General features: G+C 44.4%; 1 protein-coding gene across 5 annotated transcripts in view; it reads right to left on the bottom strand.

Annotated features, from left to right (window-relative positions):
* numa1 (nuclear mitotic apparatus protein 1) overlaps positions 1-25,838 on the bottom strand; it is a 65,407-nt gene that overhangs the window by 37,425 nt on the left and 2,144 nt on the right. The window contains exons 1-7 of one of the 5 annotated variants that reach the window (XM_067985594.1): positions 10,536-10,723; positions 8,521-8,587; positions 7,109-7,194; positions 5,249-5,331; positions 2,292-2,318; positions 1,659-1,747; positions 798-878 (exon numbers count right to left, since the gene is read on the bottom strand). In XM_067985594.1, coding sequence (XP_067841695.1) covers positions 798-878; positions 1,659-1,747; positions 2,292-2,318; positions 5,249-5,331; positions 7,109-7,194; positions 8,521-8,562 — 408 coding nt within the window. In that variant the 5' untranslated portion in view covers positions 8,563-8,587; positions 10,536-10,723. Of the gene's footprint in view, positions 1-797; positions 879-1,658; positions 1,748-2,291; positions 2,319-5,248; positions 5,332-7,108; positions 7,195-8,520; positions 8,588-9,636; positions 9,660-10,530; positions 10,724-25,838 lie in introns of those variants that run through there. The other 4 variants (XM_067985595.1, XM_067985597.1, XM_067985596.1 and 1 more) reach the window with 4 other exon arrangements.

Here is a 25,838-nt window from a genome sequence, read left to right on the forward strand (position 1 = left end):
GTTTGTAAGTGTCCAGTCTTGATGCTCCAGGCATCACAAGTGTGAGGTGGGCTTGATGGACCAGTTGGTCTTTTCCTGCCCGTCATTTTCATATGTTCCTCCAGCCATCTCCCCTGATCTTTAACAATGGCATCTTTGCTAAGTTCCCCAACATCAGCATCTTGGCAGATACCCATGGGCCAGAAGCTGAACTGGATCAGCCATATCAACACCATGGCTACAAGAGCAGGGCAGAGGCTGGGTACTCTGTGGACAATGGCTACCTCATGACCTGTCAAAGACACTCCACCATCTACAAGGCTCAAGTCCAGAGTGTGATGGAATACTCTCCACTTGCCTGGATGGGCGCAGCTGCAACAACACAAGAAGCTTGAGACCATTCAGGACAAAGCAGTTGGTGTGACTGGCGCCCCATCACCAGGCCCAACTACCCACCTCCTTGATCAATGGCACACTGTGGTTCAGAACGTACGATCTACAGGACACACTGTAGCAACTCACCAACGTTACTTTGACAGCACCTCCCTCCCCTGTGACCTCTACCACCGAGAATGGCAAGAACAGCTATGACTTGGGAACACCATCACCTCCAATCACACGCCATCCCATTGGGTCAATATCCTGGAATTCCCTATCTAACTCCAATGTGGGAGCACCATCACCACAAATGAAGACGCAGCACCACCTTCTCAAGGGCAACTAGGGACAGGCAATAAATGCCAGCCTTGCCAATGTCGCCCACACCCTGAGAACGAAGACAGAACAAAAAAAAAAAAGAGTACTTTTGTATTGTTTACCTGGGTCTCTATATCAAGAGCCTCAAACTCCCATGGGTTTTGCTTGGCCATGGTATGGAGATGGAGGAGGAGGACAGTCACCTGCACACAACAGCAAAAGGAATGAGAGAATGATTAAAAGTCACACTTTTGCATCTCACTGCACATGCACACACGGTTCATGCAGTGCAAGCCACATTATTTTGCAAAGTCAACCCATTCACTGTTTCCAGTGACTTGGGAGGCATTGCGATGCTCTTCAGTGGCTGGACTGCAGAGTTCTCTGCCTCTTTAACAGCACATTACACATTTCCACAGATCAGCACGGGCATAAGAGGCCGTTGGGGAAAACTGTAGCTCTCCCTCTCCCCTTCCCCTCTCCCCAAAGGCATCGACTCATCCTGGAGTATGGTCTCACAGACTCAGAGTACCCAAGTGGCCATTCTTCACTCCGAGCAGTGAGCGATTGCAGACCATGTCACCAAGGGGGCATCACAACCCCACCAAATCCTATTCTCACCCAAAGTCCACTGAATTACTTTCCAGCAGGGGGTCACTAAACAGCGATCAGAACCGGAAACCACAGTTAATTGTTCTGTTCTCCCCTAGCCCGGGGTGACTGAGGCAACAGTGGCTGCCTTCTTACTGCCTGACTGCAGTCCGCTAAATCAGCGAAGGCAAGGCCAGGGAGAAACCTGGGGCCACCCAATCTCTACGATTGCCTTGATCCCCGGGAGGGAGCGGTTGCATTCAGAAGCAACCCTTTGACTCAAGAGTTAAAAACAGCCTTTGCTCAAAACAAACCATGGCACTAATGGCCGTCCCATCGGGGTTCGATCGCACGTCTCAGACAACATGCATGAGTGTTCTAGTCTTGCTCACCTTTGCCATCTCAAGTTCCACATCCTCTCCGTGTAAGATCTTCTGCCAGGAGACCACGCTTCCAGCAGCAGGGTTGTACCTGCAGTGATCTGCAGTTAAGGAAGGGTAATAATGTTAAATGAGGATGTTACTATTCAGGGATGAGATGCTCAACAGCTGATTCCCACGGTTAAAGAGATAATTAACACTTTCAAAGGCTACTAACAAAAAACTTGTAAATAAACAGTTCACCCTACGTGTCTCATCGAAAGTTTCTCTTCCTGTCAAATGGCAATTTCTCTCTATCTCTGTAACCTCCGCCAGCCCTACAACCCTCCAAGAACTCTGTGTTCCTCCAATTCTGGCCTCTTATGCATCCTCCATTTCCTTTTCTCTACCACTGGCAGCCGTGCCTTCAGCTGCCTAGGCCCCAAGCTCTGGAATTCCATCCCTAAACCTCTCCACCTCGCTCTCCTCCTTTAAAATACTCCTTAGAACCTACCTCTAAGTCTGGGCCTTTGGATTATTAGTCCAATAACATAACCACTACACGACCGTGCCCTCTTACAGAAACTGAAGTGGGCCTGGGCCCCTCGAACCAACAAGCCTCAAAAGACAATTCTACCCCAATCAACTTTGCAGGGGGGCTCTTACCTGGCTGACTCTTCTGGACCTCGGAGCCTATGAATACAGAACAGGATAAGAGTCGTTCAAGTGGAGCTGTACGTGGGTCAGTGTCAATTATTATTATTTTTTTTTAAAAAAAAGCTAAAACATGTCTTGCTGTTGAACAACTGTAGCGCACACAGTCTCACTCAGGTTAGTCCTGTTCTCCAGCAGGGCTACACTCAAAAGAAAAGTGAAACACCTGATGCAGTCTGGATTCAGGAATCCCATGCAGATGGTAGATGGGGAGGGGGGTGGGCCCCAAGCAATCCGAGGCTGAACCCAGGTTACTAAACCTTATACCATCCTGGGTGGCAGCATGCTGCTCCGCTGGTGGCTCAGTGGTTCAAGGCAACACCACATCTGGAACTGAAGAGGAAGATTTTTACTATGATGATACCAGAACTGAGGGGTGATACAATCAGGAAAGATTGAGCAGGCTGGGACACTTTTCTCTAGAAGAGAAGACTGAGGGGTGACCTGATAGAGGTCTTTTAAGATTATGAAAGGATTTGATAGGGTAGACAGAGACGATGTTCCCACTTGTGGCCGGGGGGTGGGGGTGGGAAAAGACACCAGAACTAGAGGTCATAAATGTAACATTGTCATTAATAAATCCAATAGGGAATTCAGGAGAAGCTTCTTTATCCAGAGAGTGGTGAGAATGTGGAACTCGCTACCACAAGGAGTAGTTGGGGTGACTGGTGAGGATAAACATGAGAGCGAAAGGAATAGAAGGGTATACTGATAGGGTGAGATGAAGTAGGGAGGGAGAAAGCTCGTGTGGAGTATAATCACCGGCATGGACCTGTTGGGCCAAATGGCCTGTTTCTGTGCTATACATTCTATATCATTGAGTGCGTGGACCACAGGATTGGCCTGGACTGCAATGTCCTTCGCTGACACTCACCATTCACAAGTGAAGAATGGGCACTTGGGTAGGTTACTGGAGGGCTGCAAATCAGCAAGAGAGGAGGGGGAGAGGAAACTATCATTCTGAACTGCATACAGCTGTAAATCTATGCGCTCTCGTTTCAGTAACAGAATATATTCAATTAAGAAAAACTGGTTGTTGCAGCCCAGCAAAGTTAAAATGCCCTAAAGAGGAACAGCTCCCTCAAACATTCTCAAATCACCTCTTCCCATCGCCACCACCCCCCCCACATCCACACTATGGACAAAGAGGGCACTGTGACACATCTCACAGAATCTTACGGCACAGAAGGAGGCCATTCGACCCATCTTGCCTGTGCTGGCTCTTTGAAAAGCTATCCAACTAGTCCCAATTACCCCGCTCTCTCCACAGCCCTGCAAATGCAAACATCTAATTATACTGCAAATATCAGTGTGTTAACATATAAAAACACACATGCACAGAATTGGCAACAGGAGATCTAGTCCTTCAAGTCTCTGCTTTTTCTTTATGGGGGGCGGCGGGAAGCGCGAGAATAACGGCATGATGGGTGGGCAAGTGAAAATGAAGAGTGCAGCATAGTCCGTTGCACTATCCTGGGAGTGAAGGATAGACCGCAATAGCCTTTTTGGGTCTTTACATTCCTAGACAACCATTAGTTGCAACAAGTTTCCAGCCACTGGCTTTTATAAAATTGGCGTGGGTTAAAAACAGTTGTTCTTACTCCGACTAAGTGCGCACCCCCCATGGTACATAGGAACACAAGAACAGCACATTCAGCCCCTTGAGCCTGTCCCCCTATTCAATTAGATCATGGCTGATCTGTACCTCAACTCAGTTTATCCACCTTTGCTCCATATCCCTTGATCTATCGATCTCAGTCTTGGACAATTTCAATTGACCCTCAAAATCCACAGCCTTTTGGGAGAAGAGTTCCAGATTTCCACTGCCCTTTGTGTGAAAAAGTATCTCCTGATTGTATTCCTGAATGGCCCGGCATTATTTTAAGATTATGCCCTCTTGTTCTAGATTCTCCGTAAAGTATAGTTTCTCTGTATCTACCCTATCGAATCTCTTCAGCATTTTAAAGATCTTCTAAACTCAAGGGATTACAAGCCAAGTTTATGCAACCAATCCTCAATTTAACCCTTTAAGCACTGGTGCTATTCTGGTGAATCAGCACGGCACCCCCTCCAAGGCCAATATGTCCTTCCTGAGGTGCGGCGCCATGAACTGAATGCAGTACTCCAGATGGAGTCTGACTACGGCTCTGTATGACAGGATTCCAGGATTGGATGACCTGGCACAGGAGGCCAGTGGATAACTTTTATCCCCATCTTCCCTAAAGACGTAGGCTCGTCTCCAGTTGAAAAGCGCTAGATGCTGCAGAGTGAAGTTGGTAGGGTTGGTTAGATGAGGTGCAATGGGCCAAAGGGCCTTCTTCATTGGATGCCGTCTAGTGTGATCGTGTACAAGTATGGTGCCAGAAGGACCAGCCACACTCTGGCACCTTGTCCAGGTGGCCATTCTTTGCATCTGAGCTCAGACAAGTGTCAGCAGGTTATCTGATCATGGGGGTCTTCACCGCCACTGAGCCCAATTCTGACTCACCCGATGGTGACATGTGCATTTTCTAACAGGAAGAACAAGGTAGGCTGGGTGGTGGGTAAGGGTGACTGCTGGATAGCGAGCAGGAACCTTGGCTCAATTAGCTGATCGCAAACACAGAAGATAGTGTGGAGATGGAGAATGGCTAATTCAGCAGTAATACGGGAATCAACCCTGGCCCCTTCAGCTGTGTATGCCTCAGTTCAGTGCCGTCTTTACCATCTGAGCCACCAGGGGGAGCACAGCACATTTTCTAAATCAAGTTAATTGTTTTTCATTAAATTGATTTAAAGTGAAGAAAAATAAGACTTCAACAAAAGAAAGTCCTTCTGAATACAAAAAATCACAAACATCTGGCCAAGAGTTAAGCAACTTCAAACCAAGTGTCAGTGCAACTTTATACAGCAATTTCTACCATGCTTACATTTTAAAAAGTTGCAGATAAATTGGAGTCTCTCCTCAATGGATTTCTCTTCGATTAACTGTGATGCATTTTCCTTTCCAGTTCTGCAATAAGAAAGCATACCAGTTATCGAAGAGCTTTTTAAAATACATATTAAAAAAAGGACTCTGTCTGTGCCCCGTGACCCACTTTTCTTTTATCCCCTTCACCTCTTTTGGACCCTTCCTTGCTGAAAAAGTAAAAGAAAGAACGTGCATTTCTATAGCGCCTTTCATGCCCTCAGGACATCCCAAAGTGCTTTACAGCCAATTAGATACTTTTGAAGTATAGTCACTGTTGTAATATAGAAAACACGGCAGCCAATTTGCAAACAGCAAGATCCCAGCAAGGTGATAATGACCAACCTACTTTTAAAAAAAAAGTGATATTGGTTGAGGGATAAATATTGGCCAGGATAACAGGGGAACTCCCCTGCTCTTCTTTGAATAGTGTCCTGGGATCTTTTACATCCACCTGTGGGGGCAGATGGGGCCTTGGGTTAACGTCTCATCCGAAAGATAGCACCTCCAACAGTGCAGCACTCCCTCAGTACTGCATTGGGAGTGTCAGCCTGGATTATGTGCTCAAGTCTCTGGAGTGGTACTCATACCCATGATCTTCTGACTCAGGAGAGAATTCACCCCACTGAGCCACAGATGACACTGAAGGTGTCAACCCCTCGCTAGTACAGTCCCACAGAGGCCTCCCCAACACCCACACACCGGTGCCCTGTCTAAGTCACAATTCTTTATATGAGAGTCCAATGAGTGTTGGAAAGCTATTTGACTTAAGGGGAGCAAGCTTCACAGGTGAGCCAAACATTCACGCGGGCGTTCTAATCGGGGTCGCTGTACGGTGATCAGAAACCGATTTTTACTCCCCCCTCCGTCACCCAGGGGTGCTGAGGACAATCAGAGCACTCCTCCTGCCATCCCAGCCAAGATTATCTAACTCAAGCGGATCGGGGAAATCGAACTTGGGAAATCCCTGGTCTGTACAGCTCAGTCACTCACTGCCTCAGCCATCTATCAAGCCATTGAGAGAGCTTAGTCCCACTTGTTAAAAAAAGACATACAATCACTAGTCTTATCAGTGTTCGGTTGCTGCAGTGTGGTTTTTGAACTGTTGGCTGCAGAAAGCTTGAGAACAGAGCCCCTTTGTCTACTGCTGTGACATTACCGGCATTTCAATATTTTCTCCTTCCCACTCTCACCCATAATCGCCCTCCATAAACTTGAACTCCTCCAAAATTCTGCTGCCCATATCCTAACTCGTACCAAGTACCGTTCACCCATCACCCCTGTGCTCAATGACCTATACAGTGTCCCAGTCAGGCAACACCTTGATTTTAAAATTCTCATCCTTGTTTTCAAAAGTCTCCATGGCCTCGCCCCCTCCCTATCTCTGTAACTTCCTCCAGCCCTACAACCCTCTGAGATCTCTGCGCTCCTCCAATTCTGGCCTCTTGTGCATCCCTGATTTTCATCGCTCCACCATTGGCGGCCGTGCCTTCAGTTGCTTAGGCCCTAAGCTCTGCAATTCCCTCCCTAAACCTCTCCGTCTCTCTCTCTCCTCCTTTAAGACCCTCCTTAAAACCCACCTCTTCGACCAAGCTTTTCTTCACCTGTCTTAATAGCTCCTCGTGTGGCTTGGTGTCAAATTATATCAGATACCGTTCCTGTGAAGCACCTTGGGATGTTTTACTATGTTAACGGCGCTATATAAATGCACATTTTTGTTGCACCTTCCCCACCTGGCTGCAGAACTGGGCTTTGTCAATCATCACCCCTCAAACCAATACACCATCACTTAAAAGCTCTTAAATGCACTCAAATCACTTACATCCTGCACACCACTTTAATGAAGACCACACAATCCTGGAGACCAGTCAGATTTTCTATTTCTTCTGACAATTTAAGACTGTTAATCTGTAGGGGGAAGGAAAAGCAAAAAACAAACAATAAATAAACACCAAGTTATAGTCTGACATCTGTAAGTTACTTTACTTAACTGGAACTCACCAAGACCATTTCCAACCCCAACAGGTAGAGAAAAAATTACAGCTTGCTCTTTCCTTCTTCTAAAGTCTGCAAAAACTTTTCCACATAATATCCCCTTACCTTGGTGCCTTTAATAAAAGACAACTATTTACCTTATGAAAATCTGTACTTTCGTACATTTAAATATACAGTTTTTCTGCAAATTCAGATGTCATACTGGAGAGGCAGGGTTCTGTTAGATGCAAAACAACCTTTGAATGCTCAGTGCTTCCGAGCTGGTGCCTAAAATCGACCCCAGTAAATTGCAATCTGCAAACTTCCCTGGCCAAACAATCATTACACTCTGAATGTGGTCTTAAAAGGACACAGGCTCAACTTGGCAGCAGAGAACATTGTAAAATAGCCCATCAATTCACCCTGGGCTGGATTCAAAATCAAGTTAAAAAGGTGAAAGTTCAGCCTTAACCCACCGCTCTCCCGGGTTTTACATCTCAGTTGGATGCAACGCTGTGGCGCAGTCCTTTAAAACCGTTCCATCAAACCCGCCAGAGAGCAGGTATTGTACTCCCTCAAAAAGGAGCTTCAAAGTGCTCAGAATGGTGATGTATTCTTTCACCAACAATTTATGTTGCATTCTGCAATAAGGGAGCTCAAACTGATGCACCATGCCCCTGTTCCGCCACCCTTTCAGGCAGTGCATTCCAGATCATAACTCGCTGCATAAAAAAATTCTCATCTTCCCCCCCCTCTGGTTCTTTTGCCAATTATCTTAAATCTGTCTCCTCTGGTTACCGACCCTCCCGCCAGTGGAAATAGTTCCTCCTTATTTACATTATCAAAACCCCTCATGATTTTGAGCACCTCTATTAAAACTCCCATTAACCTTCTCTGCTCCATGGAGAACAATCCCAGCTTCTCCAGTCTCTCCACATAACTGAAGTCCCTCATCCCCCAGTATCATTCTGGTAAATCTCCTCTACACCCTCTGCAAGGCTTTGACATCCTTCCTAAAAAGTGTGGTGCCCAGAATTGGACACAATACTCCAGCTGGGGCCTAACCAGTGAGCTGACTGGGCTTAGAGGGTCAGGTGACCACAGGTTGGCAACCCCTGACCGAACTCATGCTCGATTCCAACGACGGGCGGCCAGTGATAATTTCCCGGTGCCACCATCCCTCATCTGGAGCACAAATGTGCAAAAAAAAATCCCTCAAGTCATTCTAATGACAAAATCACAAATGTTAGCCATTCTTACCCATTTCACCAAGGCAACAGCCTTAGTCCTGTGCAGTGCCATTCTGTCGTTCCACTCACGAGGTGACCTGAAAAGAAGAGATAAGGCGTGAACCCGCAGGGGAACAAGATGTTTGGTGTGCCAGTGGACAGAAAGCAGGATGCAGTTACTGTGGTAGAATGTACAAAAACCAAGATCTTTTGCTAACTTACCTTCCAACAGGCTGCTTTAGTTAATAATTTGCCCCGGACCCCCATTACCACACCTTGAGACTTGCACCTGGTTACAAGCCAGACAGACGTTTCCTGGCTGCTGCTGTTTTATTAGATGCTCGTCAAATGTAGACTTTCCTGGCAACTCCCTGCTTAGGGATTACCTCAAGCCTGGTCTATGCATGGCCTGGGCTCCTCCACCTCATAGGTGTTGCTGCAATAAAAAAAACCCTCAACAGAGCCTGAGAGAAGCATGACCTCAGGGATTCACAAAAAACATGCCTTAAATCAAACCCCCGGTCATTCCACAGTGCGTGGCAAGCAGCAACACAAAACCGTTCGAAACCAAGAAGCCTGGATCCCTTACCTGGAAGCCTGCATAAGAGGAAACCCCATCAACTCCACAACACATAGCTGCCGGTGATGCAGGATAGGGGTACACCACAAAATAAATGTAAATGAAACAACTGTACTCCCAGTTAAAAGTAGGATAATATCGAACACTCTTGTCGAGCTCCCAATTATAAAATGACATACCGAAATGTATAACAATGCAATCATTGCATTTCGCTATTTCATTGGCTGTAAAGCGCTTTGGAATGTCCTGAGGTCATGAAAGGCGCTATATAAATGCAAATGCACTCTTTCTATTGTATGACCCCATAAACGGCATGTCAAAAAACACACACACAATATATACTGGGTGTGGCGGTGTAGTGGTTGTGTTACTGGACTAGTACTCCAAAGGCCTGGACTAATAATCCATCTTGGCAGTTTGAGAATTTGAATTCAGTTTTTATTAAAAAAGTCTGGAAATTTAAAAAAAGCTGGTCTCAGTAAAAGCGACCATGAAGCTGTTGGATTGTCGTAAAAACCCAACTGGTTCATTAATGTCCTTTAGGGAACGGAAACCTGCCGTCCTTACCTGGTCTGAGCCTATGTGTGACTCCAGTCTCACACCAACATGGTTGACTCTTAACTGCCCTCTGTCGTGGGCCTAGCAAACCACTCAGTTGCACCAGAGCAACTAAGGATGGGCAATAATGCCAGCCTTGCCAGCGATGCCCATATCCTGAGAATGAATATTGAAGAGAAGCAACATTACATTCTTTTTACTGCCAAATGGGTAATTTAAGAACACGGCATGTACTTCAAGTGTGAAGGACCAACCCACTAATCCCGTTTTAAACAAGCCCACACCTACCGAGAACGGTCTAAAGGGGCCTTCTATCTGCAGCCGTAAGTGTTCCCCCCCGCCACCAAGAGAAAAATAAAAGTTTGTTAAGTGGGCCGATCCGCAAACCAAAGCTTGCAGTGCAAAATGAAATAAGCGCCGGGTAGGCTTCGAATATAACCTGAAGTTTGAGTAAAGCGCTCACGTCGCGTACACACAAAAACTGGCACCAGGGGACGGATGCCTTTCATCTGCCTCTTGTTGTTTAAAGAGGGTGTGGTCAAATACTCCGCGCAGAGTGAAGAGGGGCAGAATAGATTTGGGCAATAAAAAAAGCGGAAAATAATTGCCAGAGTTCTTTTTTAAAAAAGATAAAATTGCATTCATGTATAAAACGGACAGACTACAAAACTGAACAGATAACAGAAGCTTGTACTGGGCCCCGACCCTGCTCTTATTTTAAGCAAGAATTCTTTCACAAAATAAGTTCACAGACGCAAACTAAAAAAGGGTTTTTTAAAAAAAGAGAACATGAGCACGGCCTTAAAATGTGCCTGTCTCACAGCTGAAAACGTCTTTAAATACATTGCCCTGGACTTAAATTCGCAACAATACTTAATGTAGCAATTTTTTTTGGCAACAGACCTCACCGATGCAAAGTGTCGAGTTCGTCTGCAATCTTCTTTTACTTAAAGTTTCTATCTCTTTCCCCCCTCCCACAAGTGGCTCGTAACGTACTTTTTTTTAAAATAGAGAGGGGGAGTCTAAAAAAAAACACTTTCATTTAAATTATAAATAAGAACTCCTCTTGACTGGCGTTGGCAGAGTACTTCCACTTCCTGTTACGCCGCTTATTGCTTCCTTCCCCCCCACCCTCGTCCCCTCCCTTAGCTCGGTGAGAAAGCTGCTAAACCTCCCTCGCCCTCCTCACCACCCAGAGTCTCTGCCTGGCCCATAGAAAGTGTAAAAATCAGGGCAACGCAATCATCCAAATCACCATTCCCTCCAAAAGCCCCTGCTGCAAAGTCTCAAAATATATTCAGAGCTCAGCATTTCACTTTAAATTGCTTCATCATCAGTCTCACCCATATATACATATTTTAGATGATTATTTTAAAATAATTGTAAACTCAGCTTTAACCCATTTCCACTTAGCAATTTCCAGGTATTTTTTGGGTGGTGAATGGCTAAAAACGGATTTACTCCTGAAAATGAGGAAATAGGAAGGCCGCACAACTTGGATTTTTTTTTTAAAAAGGGGTAGGTATGAAGCAAGGACAGCAGGGCAGAGTTCCCAAAAGATGGAGGGCTCATTATCAAAGGGCAACTCAGCTGACACAACAAGTTGGAGAGAAAGAGAAGAAAAATAAACTTGCATTTATATAGCGCCTTTCATGACCTCAGGACGGTCCAAAGCGTTTTTCAGCCAATTAAGTATTTTTGAAGCGTAGTCACTGTTGCAAAGCAAGAAACGCAGCAGCCAATTTGCGCACAGCAAGGTCCCGCAAACAGAAATGAGATAAAGATCAGATAATCTGTTTTTAGGTGTTGGTTGAAGGATAAATATTGGCCAGGACATCGGGGAGAACTCCCCTGCACTTCTTTGTGGTGGCTATGGGATCTTTTACATCCACCCAAGGGGGCCTCGGTTTAATGTCAGTCTGGATTATGTGCTCAAATCTCTGGAGCGGGACTTGAACCCATGACCTTGTGACTCAGAGACGAGAGTGCTGACACATACTCCCACTGGATAAAACAATTTTTATTATCCAATCATGGTGACAGGAGCCACAACAATAAATATTGCTTCTCCAACTTAATTTTTTTTTAAATGGGGGGGCTGTGAGGCATTAATTGAGAGTCTGATAGCGAGCTTCATAAAAATGGTATCCATGAACTAGAAATAATTGTGGGTTGCTTTTTTTTTTAAGATCTCATGCTTTTTTTGATTCAAAATATAAAAACTACTTCTACCAATTTTCTCTGCATTTACTCAGGTTTTTCAGGTCCAATTTCCTCCTCTAACTGACTTTCTATTCTTTTAAAAAAATGGTTACCTGGAAAAAAATGGGTTTTTAAATTGACAATTATAAATCACTTCACATGATCCTTAAATATTTCAGTTTTAAATATAAATCACCGGTCTTTGCTACATTTGCTGAGGTTACCTGGACATTACAATTACCCTGAACCACAGAATCTAATTTATTCAAAACATAATCCAGCCAAGCACCTCCAGCCTTACTGATCGATAATGGCTCAACACATCAGGTTTATTTTCCTCGTAGAATGATACAACACAGAAGGTGGCCATTCGGCCCATCGTGCCTGTGCCATCTCTCAAAGAGCTATCCTATTAGTCCCACTCCCCTGCCCTTTCCTCGTAGCTCTGTAAATTTCTCCCATTTCAAGTATTCATCCAATTCCCTTTTGAAAGTTACTATTGAATCTGGTTTCACCGCCCTTTCAGGCAGTGCATTCCTGATCATTACAACTCGCATTCCTCCATTACCTTCACAATCTTCTAATGTCATACCCTTCAGTCCTCAGAGCGTGGCCTTCTGTCCCCTCACCCTGCCGTCAATGGCACAGCCTCCTGCTGCCTTGGTCAACTCTCTCTCCCTCCCTCATCTCTCTCTACCTTCCTAAAGCCCAATCTTTTCAAACCATCTTTTCTTTGGTCACCTTACCTTTGCCACAGTAGGATGGCACCTGCGATTTTTTAATTTTCCACTTTGTAAAGCAACTTGGGACTTTCGTCTACAACAATAGTTTGCATTTAAAAAGCACCTTTAATGCAGTAAAACATCCCAAGGCTCTTCTCAGGAGTGATCAGACAAAATCTGACACCGAGCCACACGACGAGATAATTAGGACAGGTGTCCAAAAGCGTGGTCAGAGGCAGGTTTCAAGGAGGGTCTTAAAAGGAAGACAGAGGCATGGAGAGATTTAGGGAGGGAATTCCAGAGCCTGAGGCACGGTGGAGCGATGAAAATCGGGCATTAAAGGCGTTCTATAAATGCGAGTCATTAATAACAGATAATGGGATGTGCATGGGGGTGTGATCACCATGGAATACAATTACCACCTGTGAAATGTGGATGGGGTGCATGTACTGGCAGACAGTGGTTGGACTGAGCTGTGGAGTGCCCATCCCCCTCAGCATTTGGGGAACCCGTCACTACTCACTGTGTTCGTACATGAAGAGTTCACACTTGGGGCAAGGGGGGGGGGGGGGGGGGCGCAGTGCATGAGTACGGTAGTGCAGTGTTATTGGACTAGTAATCCGGAGACCAAATCCCACCATGGCGGTTTGAGAATTTGAATTTTTTTTTCTAAATCTGGAAATAAAAAGCTGGTATCAGTAAAAAAGTGAGAATAAAGCTGTCGGATTGTCATAAAAACCCAACCAGTTCACTAATGTCCTTAGGGAAAGGAAACCTGCCGTCCTTACCTTGGCCATATCTCGAGAATTAATTTTTTTTAAAAAAAATCTATGCTTCCTTGTTCTAGACCCTTGCACCATTGGAAACAGTTTGTTTCTATATATTCTGTCCCACCCATCAAATCACTCCGTAATCTCCCCTTAACAAAAACAGCCCCAATATTACAATAAAACAATGAAAGTGTGTTTTCCACAATTTGTGTTCCAAGGTGTGAGCTCCAGGCTGATTTTACCAAATCTAACTGTCATTCTCACACAGTAAAGTTATGACAACTTTTTTTTTTTTAAAAAAGCAAATGTGCAGAAAAAAGATACAGGTCATGTTGGTTTATGAAAATATAAAAACCACAGGCAAATTGCTCCTGCATAATTCACTCGCTCATCAGGGTTCTGAGTTACACACCCAACATCACTGTGTATTTTTCAGCAAGCTGCTGTGTATCCTATATATAGCCCTGGCAACAACAATCACTAGCCGCTTTAACTTGTTACTGTCAATACCCTTTGCACATTTGCCTTCAGGTTATGCTATTTGGAAAGGTATGCAGCTGAGCAATAACAGAACATAGAGTGAAAACATTTAATTAACTGTTACATAATTCACAGTGTTGTCATCAGGATTTCAGTTATTCACTCTTGAGATGTGGGCATAGCTGGCAAGGCCAGCATTTATTGCCCATCCCTAGTTGACCTGAGTGGGTGGTGATATGACGGAGTGGTTTGCTAGGACAGTTAAGAGTCAACCATGTTGGTGTGGGACTGGAGTCAAATAGACCAGACCGGGTAAGAAGGATGGAAGGTTGGCAAGGTGAGAGACTGAGAAATGTTGGTAGTCAAAGGGATTTAGGTGTCCTTGTACACAAATCACAAAGTTAACATGCAGGTACAGCAAGTAATTAGGAAGGAAAATAGTATGTTAGCCTTTATTGCAAGGGGGTTGGAGTACAAGAGTAAGGCGGTCTTGCTGCAATTATATAGGGCTCTGGTGAGACCACACCTGGAGTACTGTGTACAGTTTTGGTCTCCTTCCCCAAGGAAGGATATATTTGCCTTAGAAGTGGTGTAACGAAGGCTCACTAGATTGATTCCTAGGATGAGAGGGTTGTCCTATGAGGAGAGATCGAGTTGAATGGGCCTATACTCTGGAGTTTAGAAGAATGAGGCGTGATCTCAATGAAACATATAAAATTCTTCGAGGGTTTGACAGGCCATTTCCTCTGGCTGGAGTATCTTAGAACTAGCGGTCATAGTTTCAAGGTAAGGGGTTGGCCATTTAGGATCGAGGTGAGGAAAAACTTCTTCACTCAGAGGGTTGTGAATCTTTGGCACTCTACCCCCAGAGGACTGTGGATGCTGAGTCATTGAGTATATTCAAGACTGAGAGCAATAGATTTTTGGACACTAAGGGAATCAAGGGATATGGCGGGAAAGTGGAGTTGAGGTAGATCAGCCACTATATTATTGAATGGCGGAGCAAGCTCGAGGGGCCGTATGGTCTACTTCTGCTCTTATTGTGTTCTTACGTTCCCTTCCCTAAAGGACATTACAATAACAATTTGCATTTATATAGAGCCTTTAACATAGTAAAACGTCCCAAGGCACTTCACAGATGAGTTATCAAACAAAATTTGCCACCAAGCCACACAAGGAGATATTAGGACAGGTGACCAAAAGCTTGGTCATAGAAGTCGGTTTTAAAGAGCGTCTTAAAAGGAGGAGAGAGAAGTAGAGAGGTTTAGGGAGGGAATTCCAGAGCTTAGGGCCTAGGCAGCTGAATGGTGGAATGATTAAAATCAGGGATGTGCAAGAGGCCAGAATTGGAGGAGCGCAGAGATTGGAGGGCTGAAGGAGGTTACAGAGATAGGGAGGGGCGAGGCCATGGAGGGATTTGAACACTAGGATAAGAATTTTAAATTGAAGATGATGTTGGTGTACCAGAAGCCAATGTAAGTCAACGATCACAGGGGCGATAGGTGAACGGGACTTAGTGCGAGTTAGGATATGGGCAACAGAGTTTTGGATGAGCTCAAGTTTACAGAGAGAGCAAGGTGGGAGGCCGGCCAGGAGAGCATTGGAATAGTTGAGTTCGGAGGTAACAAAGACACGAATGAGGGCTTTAGCAAATGACCTGAGGCAGGGGCAGAGACGAGCTGTGTTATGGAGGTGGAAGTAGGCAGTCTTGGAGTGGATATGGGTGAACCATTTGGGTTTTTATGACAACTTCATGGTCACTTTTACTGATACCAACTTTTCATTCCCAGTTTTTTTTTAAAAATACTGAATTTTAATTCTCAAACTGCTCTGGTGCGATTTGAACTCTCGTTCTCTGGATTATTAATCTGCTTGAGCTGTGACAGAACACCCAACTGTACAATTGTAGATTTTATCTGTCCAAAATTCTCAAGAGGATACTTTGAGTTGTGTAACATTAAGGGCAATGAGTTTCAAACTCTACAGTATGGGGGCATGTGCCTGAAAGTAGTGGCATAATCCCAGGGGCCCCTGATTTACTTCTGAAAGATACAGTCTACCACCCAAAAGGAAATGACTGCATCATTGAAAAAAATGAAAGAATTAAAGAAAGAAAACAATTTGCATTTATATAGCACCTTTCACAACCTCAGCATGTTCCAAAACACTTTATAGCCAATGAAGTACTTCTTTTTGAACTGCAGTCACTGTTGTAATGTAGGAAACGCAGCAGCCAATTTGCACAAAAAGTCCCACAGACAGAAGTGACATAAATGACCAGATCATCTGTTTTTAGCTGTTGGCTGAAGAATAAATATTGACCAGGACGCCCCTGGTCTTCCACGGGATCTTTTACGTCCACCTGAGGGAGCAGACAGAACCCTTGGCTTAACATCTCATCTGAAAGACAGCACCTCTGACAGTGCAGCACTCCCTCAGTAATGTAGGTTGACACTTCAGTGCAGTATGTGCTCAAGTCTCTGAAGTGGGGTTTGAACCCACGACGTTCTGCCTCAAAACGTGACAGTGCGATCACTGAGCCACGGCTGACATTACTACACAACAAAACCAATGAGGCTAAGTCAACAAATACAGAAAGGTTAAGCAAAGATAAAAATAATGTAGCATTTGACACACACTGCACATGGCATGTGGCATTTCCACACATTTTTACATGTGCGTGTGTTCCAGGGATGGGAGAAACTGGAGATATCAGGACTCTCCACTGGAGCAGAGAGGCCGAATCGGAGATTGAAGAGAGTTTTCTAAAAAAGTATGAAAGGTTAGATAGAGTGAATAGTGGTTATGGTACTGGAGGCGTAACCCAAAGGTTGTGAGTTCTATTCCCAAAGTGCCAAGTTATGAAACTGAATTATGAGCTGGCACCAGGACGATAAAAGCTGCCGGATTGTTGTCAAAACCCAACAAGTTCAACAAAGTCCTTCAGAGCAGGGACCGGCCAACACAACATTGGAGCGTATTGATTGAAGTGTGATCCTAGTCTAATGACAACATGGATTATCATCACGCGTTAGGGAGGGGTCACATCTGACTCCCCACTCAAACAAAGCAGTCTCAGCTCTAGTCTCTGCATAGTGGGTGCGGTAAAGAAACAGATGCTTTGATATGGGAGACAGAGTGTTCCATGTAACTGCGCTATAATTACATTGGCGAGGGTGAAAGGGAGCCCTTTGGAAGATTTCAAAGGACGCGCGTCTGCGGACGGATATGAAACGCAGACATACTTCCTAGCATTATTTCCCCTCCTTGTGGCAGCTTGGCTCAGTTAGGAGCACACTTACATATCTGAGTTGTGCGGTTGTTGGTTCAAACCCCTGCACGAGGTCTTCAGCTCAATTTAAGCTCACTCTCCAACACAGCATTAAGAGGATTTAGATGAGACTTTAGGTTGAAGATCTTTTAGCGCTATGTGATGAGGAATAAGGAGTTCACCTGGTGTCCCAGCCAACATTCTCCCCTCAACCAATACAACAATTTCATCGAGTTACATAGAACGTACAGCACAGAAGCAAGCCATTCGGCCCAACTGGTCGATGCCAGTGTTTATGCTCCATGTGAACCTCCTCCCTCCTTCAATATATATCCTTCTATTCCTTTCTCCATGTGCTTATCTGGCTTACCCTTAAATGCATCAATGCTATTTGCCACGACTATTCTTGTGGTAGCACGTTGCACATTCTAACTTCTCTCTGGGTAAAGAAGTTTCTCCTAAATTCCCAGTTGTATTTATTAGCAACTATTTTATATTTATGACCACAATTTTGGACTCCCCACAAGTGGAAACATTTTCTCCACGTTTACCCTTTCATTATCTTGAAGACCTCCATCAGGTCATTCCTCAGTCTTCCCTTTTCCAGAGAAAAAAGTACCAGCCTATTCAGCTTTTCCCGATAAGGATAGCCTCTCAGTTCTGGTATGATCCCTGTGATTCATTTTTTACACCCTCTCCAATGCCTCTATCCTTTTTATAATATGGAGACCAGAACAATGCACAATACTCCAAGTGTGGTCTAACCAAGGTGCTATACAAGTTTAGCATAACTTCTTTGCTTTTCAATTCTATCCCTCTAGAAATTAAACGTACATGTATACAGTGCCTTTAACGTAGTACAAACGTCCCAAGGCGCTGCACAGGAACACAATTATAAAACAGATCAACCGATCTTTCATCTCATTGCTTATAGTAACAGACATTAAAATTAGAGAAAGGCCATTTAGGAGTGAAATCAGGAACATTTTTTTCCACACAAAGGGTAGTGGAAATCTGGGACTCTCTCCCCCAAAAGGCTATGGGTGCTGGGGGGCAGTCAATTGAAATTTTCAGGACTGAGACTGATGGAATTTTCTAGGTAAGGGTAACAAGGGGTTTGGAGCAAAGGAAGGTAAACAGACTTGAGGCCATGATCTAATAGAACAGTGGAACACGCTTGAGATGCCGAATGGGCTACGCCTGTTCCCATGTTCTCCAAAAAAAATGTAAAACGTTCAGGTAATTTTGACGTATAAATACAAGTATTTATTTACTTCAGGTGGCACAAAACCTTCCCCCAGTGGCATGCTGACAACCCCTCACAAATACATCCTCTATCTTACTCACAATGTTGTTCAGCCATAGGGAGGGGCTAGGCCACAACTAGTAGCAGGCTCACGGTGGTGTTGAGGGGTCAGGGATGATCTTGTCCACTCTCTGATGTCATTAGTGGATAGCATGAACATGAAAATAACTTGCATTTACATAGCACCTTTAACATACGAAAAAGTCCCAAGGTGCTTAACAGGAGCGTACTCAGACAAAAATTGACACTGAGCCACACAAGGAGACATTAGGACAGGTGACCAATAGCTTGGTCAAAGAGGTAAGTTTTAAGGACAGTTTTATAGGAGAGAGAGAGAGAGAGAGAGAGAGATTGATTGATTTAGGGAGGGAATTCCAGAGCTTCAAGCCGAGGCAGCCGATGGCACGGCCGTCAATGATGGAACGATGAAAATCGGGGATGTGCAAGAGGCCAACTGGAGGAGCGTAGAGATCTCAGAGGGTTGTCGGGCTGGAGGAGGTTACAGAAATAGGGAGGGGGCGAAGCCATGGAACGATTTGAACACAAGGATGAGAATTTTTTTTAAAATGAGGCTTTGGTAGACCGGGAGTCAACGTAGGTCAGCAAGCACAGGGATGATGGGTGAATGGGATTGGTGCACATTAGAAATACAGATACCAGTTACAAAATCTTAACCTACAATCTGTCTCCCTCAACATTAATTTAAAAATCAATATGTCAGTCATAGTTTTTCTGAAGTTTACTCTTTTGTCCCTCCTATACTGCAAATGCACCATCGGATACTCTTACTTCCTTCTCCTCACATCCTCACTATGTTGAAATCAGGAGTCACCTGTACAGTCACCTGTTCAAAAATCACTCTTTGCCAGGATCCTAAAACTGTGGAACTCTTTATCCTCCATTAGTCATTTTCCTCTTCCTACAATCTACAAGCTTTTAAAGTCCTAGATAATCATCTCGTCTCCCCTGCCCAACCTTGGCTGCATCCTGCACAGTGGGCCTTGGGCCGAAACCCGACTCTCTCAAATTTAAAATAAAAAGCACTTTTAAAAAGAAAGGATTAAAAGGCAAGTTAAACTCACACGCTGGAAGATTAAGGTATTAAAAATCGATTCCACCAAAACTACACAAAACAGGCCTTGCAAAAAAAGACATTAAACAGAAATTACTTCGGTCCAACCACTTGAGAGATCCCTTCATATATATTTAAAAAGTTTGTCAACAGATTCAGGAGTATCAAATTCCTTCACTCCTCAATACCAGATTCCTATTTTGCACTTTAAGTTTTCTTTCCAACAGAGTGACTGTAATTATAATCTCTGGCTGCTCTCCCACAACTCAGCTTTTCAGCTGCTTTCTCTCCACATTTCGAGCCAAGGCTCCTCCTCTCCCAGCCACTGTTTGCTCAGTCAGTCCTTTCTGCTGAAGGGAACGTACATGCTAAATAGAACAGTGCACTCATTGTCTTTTATGTTAATATCATCTCAATTCAAAGTTGCTAAGTTCAAATTATCTGATCATTCTATTCTTAGCACTAAGTTCTCACTTTGCTTATTTCAAGTTCATAGAATCATAAGAGCACACGAGGCCACCATTCGGCCCATCGTGCCTGCTCTTTGAAAGAGCTATCTAATTAGTCCCATTCCCCTGTGCTTTCCCCATTGCCCTGTACATTTTTTTTTGTTCCAGTATATATCCAATTCCCTTTTGATTAAATCTGCTTCCACCACCCTCTCAGACAATGCATTCCAGATCATAACAACTTGCTGCGTAAAAAGATTTCTCATCTCCCCCTGGATTTTTTTTGCCAATTATCTGAAATCCGTCTCCTCTGGTTACCGACCCACCTGCCAGAGGAAACAGTTTCTCCCTCTTTACTCCATCAAAACCCATGATTTTGAACACCTCCATTATATCTCCCCTTAACTTTCTCTGCTCTGAGAACAATTCCAGCTTCTCTAGTTATTGAACAATTCAATTTTTTTGGTGCAAAATAAATGACTGAATCATCAACTTAAAAAAAAATTCTCACACACTTGCTGGACCTCAGTTTACAAATGTACTTTCTGCACCAATGAGCTTTGCTAATGTATCAAAATGTAATATAATCTACGTATATATTAAAAATCTTACATCTGTGCACACTCCCTGTCAACTTTTTGCATTGCGTTATAAATGTGACCACATTTATAATGGAAACTGCATATGTAAACTTGTCACATTGTAAATACACCCTCCCATCAAGGGAGATGTTGCACAGACACCACTGGATGGAGGGTCCAACAGGAGCATGACAAGTTTACACAGACAGTTTCCATTATAAACGTGGGCATAGGAGCTTATAATGGAAATATAATGACTTTAAGAGAAAGAAACTTGCATTTCTATAGCACCTTTCACAACTTCAGGATGTCCCAAAGCGCTTTACAGCCAATGAAGTACTTTTTGAAGTGTAGTCACTGTTGTAATGTAGGGAAACACAGCTGCCAATTTGCACACAGCAAGATCCCACAAAGAGAAATGTGATAATGACCAGATAATCTGTTTCAGTGATGTCAGTTGAGAGATAAATATTGGCCAGGACACCAGGGGAGAACTCCCCTGCTTCTCTTCAAATAGTGCTGTGGGATCTTTTACTTCCACCTGAGGGGGTAGACAGGGCCTCGGTTTAACATCTCATCCGAAAGACGGCACCTCCGACAGTGCAGCACTCCCTCAGCACTGCACTGGGAGTGTCAGCCTGGATTATGTGCTCAAGTCTCTGGAGCAGATCTTCAACCCACGACCTTCTGACTCAGAAGGGATCGTGCTACTCACTGAGCCAGAGCTGAAAAAACAGGAACTGAGTCAGGTTTGCACGCCCTGGTCTAGATATCCCTTGCTCTCTGACCCTGCTACACCCGAGGACTGCACTTAGTCTCTGCTTCTCGTGTACAATGCCATGGGAGAGCATGTAGTTATTTCAAAATTTAAAAACCACACAATGCTCTCCAACAAAAGAATATGCAGCAATTTGCACTGCACTTTTCTCTCTGTTCGACCACTGCTGGATTGTCACTCAATTCCCATCAGGCCCAGTAACAAACAAGAAAAAACTGTAGTAGAGTCGCAACATAAACTTTAACGAGTCAGCGATAGAGAGCCCTCATTGTTTACAACAGGCTGACCTTGAAAAGCACAGATCAAATGAAGATACCAATATTTAGTTACAAATAAATGTCGTTTTAAAAAAGAAAATTCCCCCTTGAATGCACTGAATTATGCCCGTGCAGATCTTCAGAGGGCATTTTTCACGTGACCCCAGACAGCATCTATGACAATTCGACTATGAAGAGCATCACATCTGAGGGGTGAGATTCCTGGCCGGTGGGCCGAATAGCCTCCTTCTGTGCTGTATGATTCTATGATTTATTCCCCTCTCATAGGCCAGGCTAGTTGAATCCAATTGTCAGTCTCCTACTGACATCCTTGATTGCAATTTGCATTGTGCTTTTAAGTCGTTTTGTCAGCAAAAGCTCACTATTTACCAACCCGATAGGTAAAAGTAAAAAAAAATTGGTCGGAATTTTAATACGAGTGGCAGAGATTTCATTATCGCTGATGGGCTGACCGTGGCAAGTACACATTAGGGAGGTCATCAATATTTAGTTTAAAAATATACTCAACAAATTAATGAGTTGGTCAGCAAATGCAAATGTAACCCAATAGGATTGTAATTTCAGGGACAAATTTCATTTTAGAGTGATGCAACGATGACAGTGTAACTCCAAACCCAGGTCCAAACTCTGGATGGGGGCAACAAGAGACACCCTGGAAGAGGCAAGGTCACAGTTCAGCTCAAATTCCCAGAGTATTAGGCTATGGTGTCAGCAGTAGCGATCTCACCTCTGCACCGTTGGAGGTACCGTCTTTCAGAAGAGACATAAAACCGAGCCCTCGTCTGCCCTCTCAGGTGGCCATAAAAGATCTCATAGCCACTATTTGAAGAGCAGGTGTCCCGGGCAATATTTATCCCTCATCCAACATCATAAAAAAGCAAATTATCTGATCATTTATCTCACTGCTGTTTGTGGAATCTTGCTGCGTGCAAATTGGCTGCTGCATTTCCAATCATTACAACAGTGACTACACTTCAAAAGTACTTCATTGGCTGAAAAGCGCTTTGGGACGTCCTGAGGTCATGAAAGGCGCTAAATAAATCTTTCTTAACACCAATTAAGGCTGAACATGAGGGATCACCTGCCAATGCTCTCAAAACGTTTTAATGTTTATCAACTGGGAATGGAGCTCTGTGTAGGCACAAGCAGAGTTATCTCCTGCCTGTGTCAGTCAGACTGGCTGCTGGGTAGTATAGATCAGTTACCGTCAGACTGGAATCAGTAATGTAGTTAATCTCAGCCATACACACTTTTTATTCATTCTCGGGTTGTGGGTGTCAAGACCGGCATTTATTGACCACCCCAAGTTGCCCTAAAGGTGGTGATACTGGGCTGCCTGCTTGAACCGCTGCAGACCGTGTGCAGCAGAACTGAGAAGTTATATCAACAGGGAAAGACTGAACAGGCTGGGGTACTTTTCTCTGGAAAAGAGAAGGCTAAGGGGTCACCTGATAGAGGTCTTTGATAGGGTCGACGTAGAGAAAATGTTTTCACTTGTGGGGGAGTTCAAAACTAGAGGCCATAAATATAAGAAAGTCAACAACTAGTCTAATAGGGAACTCAGGAGAAATTTCTTCTTTACCCAGAGAGTGGTGAGAACGTGGAACTCGCTACCACAAAGAGTGGTTGAGGTAAATAGCATTGATGCATTTAAGGTAAAGCTAGACAAGTACATGAGGGAGAAAGGACTAGGATATGCTGATAGGGTTAAAATGAAGTAGGGAGGGAGGAGCATAAACACTGGCACAGACCAGACCATTGAGTTTTTTGAAGGGGTAACCAAGAAGATAGATGAGGGCTGTGCAGTAGACGTGGTCTACATGGACTTCAGCAAAGCATTTGACAAGGTACCGCATGGTAGGTTGTTACATAAGGTTAAATCTCATGGGATCCAAGGTGAGGTAGCCAATTGGATACAAAATTGGCTTGACGACAGAAGACAGAGGGTGGTTGTAGAGGGTTGTTTTTCAAACTGGATGCCTGTGTCCAGCGGTGTGCCTCAGGGATCGGTGCTGGGTCCGCTGTTATTTGTTATTTATATTAATGATTTGGATGAGAATTTAGGAGGCATGGTTAGTAAGTTTGCAGATGACACCAAGATTGGTGGCATTGTGGACAGTGAAGAAGGTTATCTGGGATTGCAACGGTTTCTTGATCAATTGGGCCAGTGGGCCGATGAATGGCAGATGGAGTTTAATTTAGATAAATGTGAGGTGATGCATTTTGGTAGATCGAATCGGGCCAGGACCTACTCCGTTAATGGTAGGGCGTTGGGGAGAGTTATAGAACAAAGAGATCTAGGAGTACAGGTTCATAGCTCCTTGAAAGTGGAGTCACAGGTGGATAGGGTGGTGAAGAAGGCATTCGGCATGCTTGGTTTCATTGGTCAGAACATTGAATGCAGGAGTTGGGATGTCTTGTTGAAGTTGTACAGGGCATTGGTGAGGCCACACTTGGAGTACTGTGTACAGTTCTGGTCACCCTATTATAGAAAGGATATTATTAAACTAGAAAGAGTGCAGAAAAGATTTACTAGGATGCTACCGGGACTTGATGGTTTGACTTACAGGGAGAGGTTAGACAGACTGGGACTTTTTTCCCTGGAGAGTAGGAGGTTAAGGGGTGATCTTATAGAAGTCTATAAAATAATGAGGGGCATAGATAAGGTAGATAGTCAAAATCTTTTCCCAAAGGTAGGGGAGTCTATAACGAGGGGGCATAGATTTAAGGTGAGAGGGGAGAGATACAAAAGGGTCCAGAGGGGCAATTTTTTCACTCAAAGGGTGGTGAGTGTCTGGAACGAGCTGCCAGAGGCAGTAGTAGAGGCGGGTACAATTTTGTCTTTTAAAAAGCATTTGGACAGTTACATGGGTAAGATGGGTATAGAGGGATATGGGCCAAGTGCAGGCAATTGGGACTAGCTTAGTGGTATAAACTGGGCGACATGGACATGTTGGGCCGAAGGGCCTGTTTCCATGTTGTAACTTCTATGATTCTATGATTCTATGAGACCAGTTGGGCCGAATGACCTGTTTCTGTGCTGCAGACTCATTATAGTTCTATGTACAGGGCACAATTTCAAAATTTGCAGATGACACAAAACTTGGAAGGGTAGTATAAACAGTGAGGAGGATAGTGATAGACTTCAAGAGGATGTTGACAGGATGGTGGGCTGGGCAGACACGTGGCAGATGAAATTTAACACAGAAAAATGCAAAGTGATACATTTCGGTAGGAAGAAGAGAGAGGCAATATAACCTGGAGGGCACAACTCTAAGGGGTATAGGAACAAAGAGATCTGGGGGTATATGTACACAAATCGTTGAAGGAGGTAGGGCAGGTTGAGAAAGCGGTTAAGAACGCATACGGGATCATGGGCTTTATAAATAGAAGCATAGAGTACAAAAGTATGGAAGTCACGATGAACCTTTATAAAACACTGGTTTAGCAATAACTGGAGTATTGTGTCCAGTACTGGGCGCCGCACTTCAGGAAAGATATGAAGGCCTTAGAGAGGGTGCAGAAGAGGAGATTTATTAGAATGATTCCAGGGATGAGGGACTTTAGTTACTTGGATAGACTGGAGAAGCTGGGATTGTTCTCCTTGGAACAGAGACTGTTGAGAGGAGATTTGATAGAGGTGTTCAAAATCATGAAGGGTCTAGACAGGGTAGATAGAAAGAAACTGTTCCCATTGGCGGAAGAGTCAAGAACCAGATGACAGAGATTTACGGTAATTGGCAAAAGAACCAAAGGTGACATGAGGAAAAACTTTTTTTAAAAAACACAGCGAGTGGTTAGCATCTGGAATGCACTGCTTGGGGTGGGGTGGGGGTGGAGGCAAATTCAATCATATCCTTCAAAAGGAGGACCGAATAAGTACTCGAAAGGAAAACATTTGCAGGGCTATGGGACTAGCTGGATTGCTCTTGCATAGAGTCGGCGTGGACTCGATGGGCCGAATGGCTTCCTTCCGTGCTGTAACCTTTCTATGATTCTATGTGTGGTGAAGGTGCTCCCACAGTGCTGTTAGGTAGGAAGGTTCAGGATTTTGACCCAGCAACGATGAAGGAACTGCCGATTGCTAAGAGAATTGGTGGGGAATGTGCAGGTGATGGTATCCCCATCCATCTGCTGCCCTTGTCCTTCTAGGTGGTAGAGGTCACGGGTTTGGGGGCAGTGGGGTGCTGTCGAAGAAGCCTTGGCGAGTTGCTGCAGTGCGTCCTGTAGACAGTACACACTGTAGCCACAGTGCACCGGTGGCGGAGGGAGTGGGTGTATAAGCCAGTGGAAGGGGTGCCA

Source organism: Heptranchias perlo, chromosome 6, assembly GCF_035084215.1.
Source record: "Heptranchias perlo isolate sHepPer1 chromosome 6, sHepPer1.hap1, whole genome shotgun sequence".
Taxonomy (NCBI): domain Eukaryota; kingdom Metazoa; phylum Chordata; class Chondrichthyes; order Hexanchiformes; family Hexanchidae; genus Heptranchias; species Heptranchias perlo.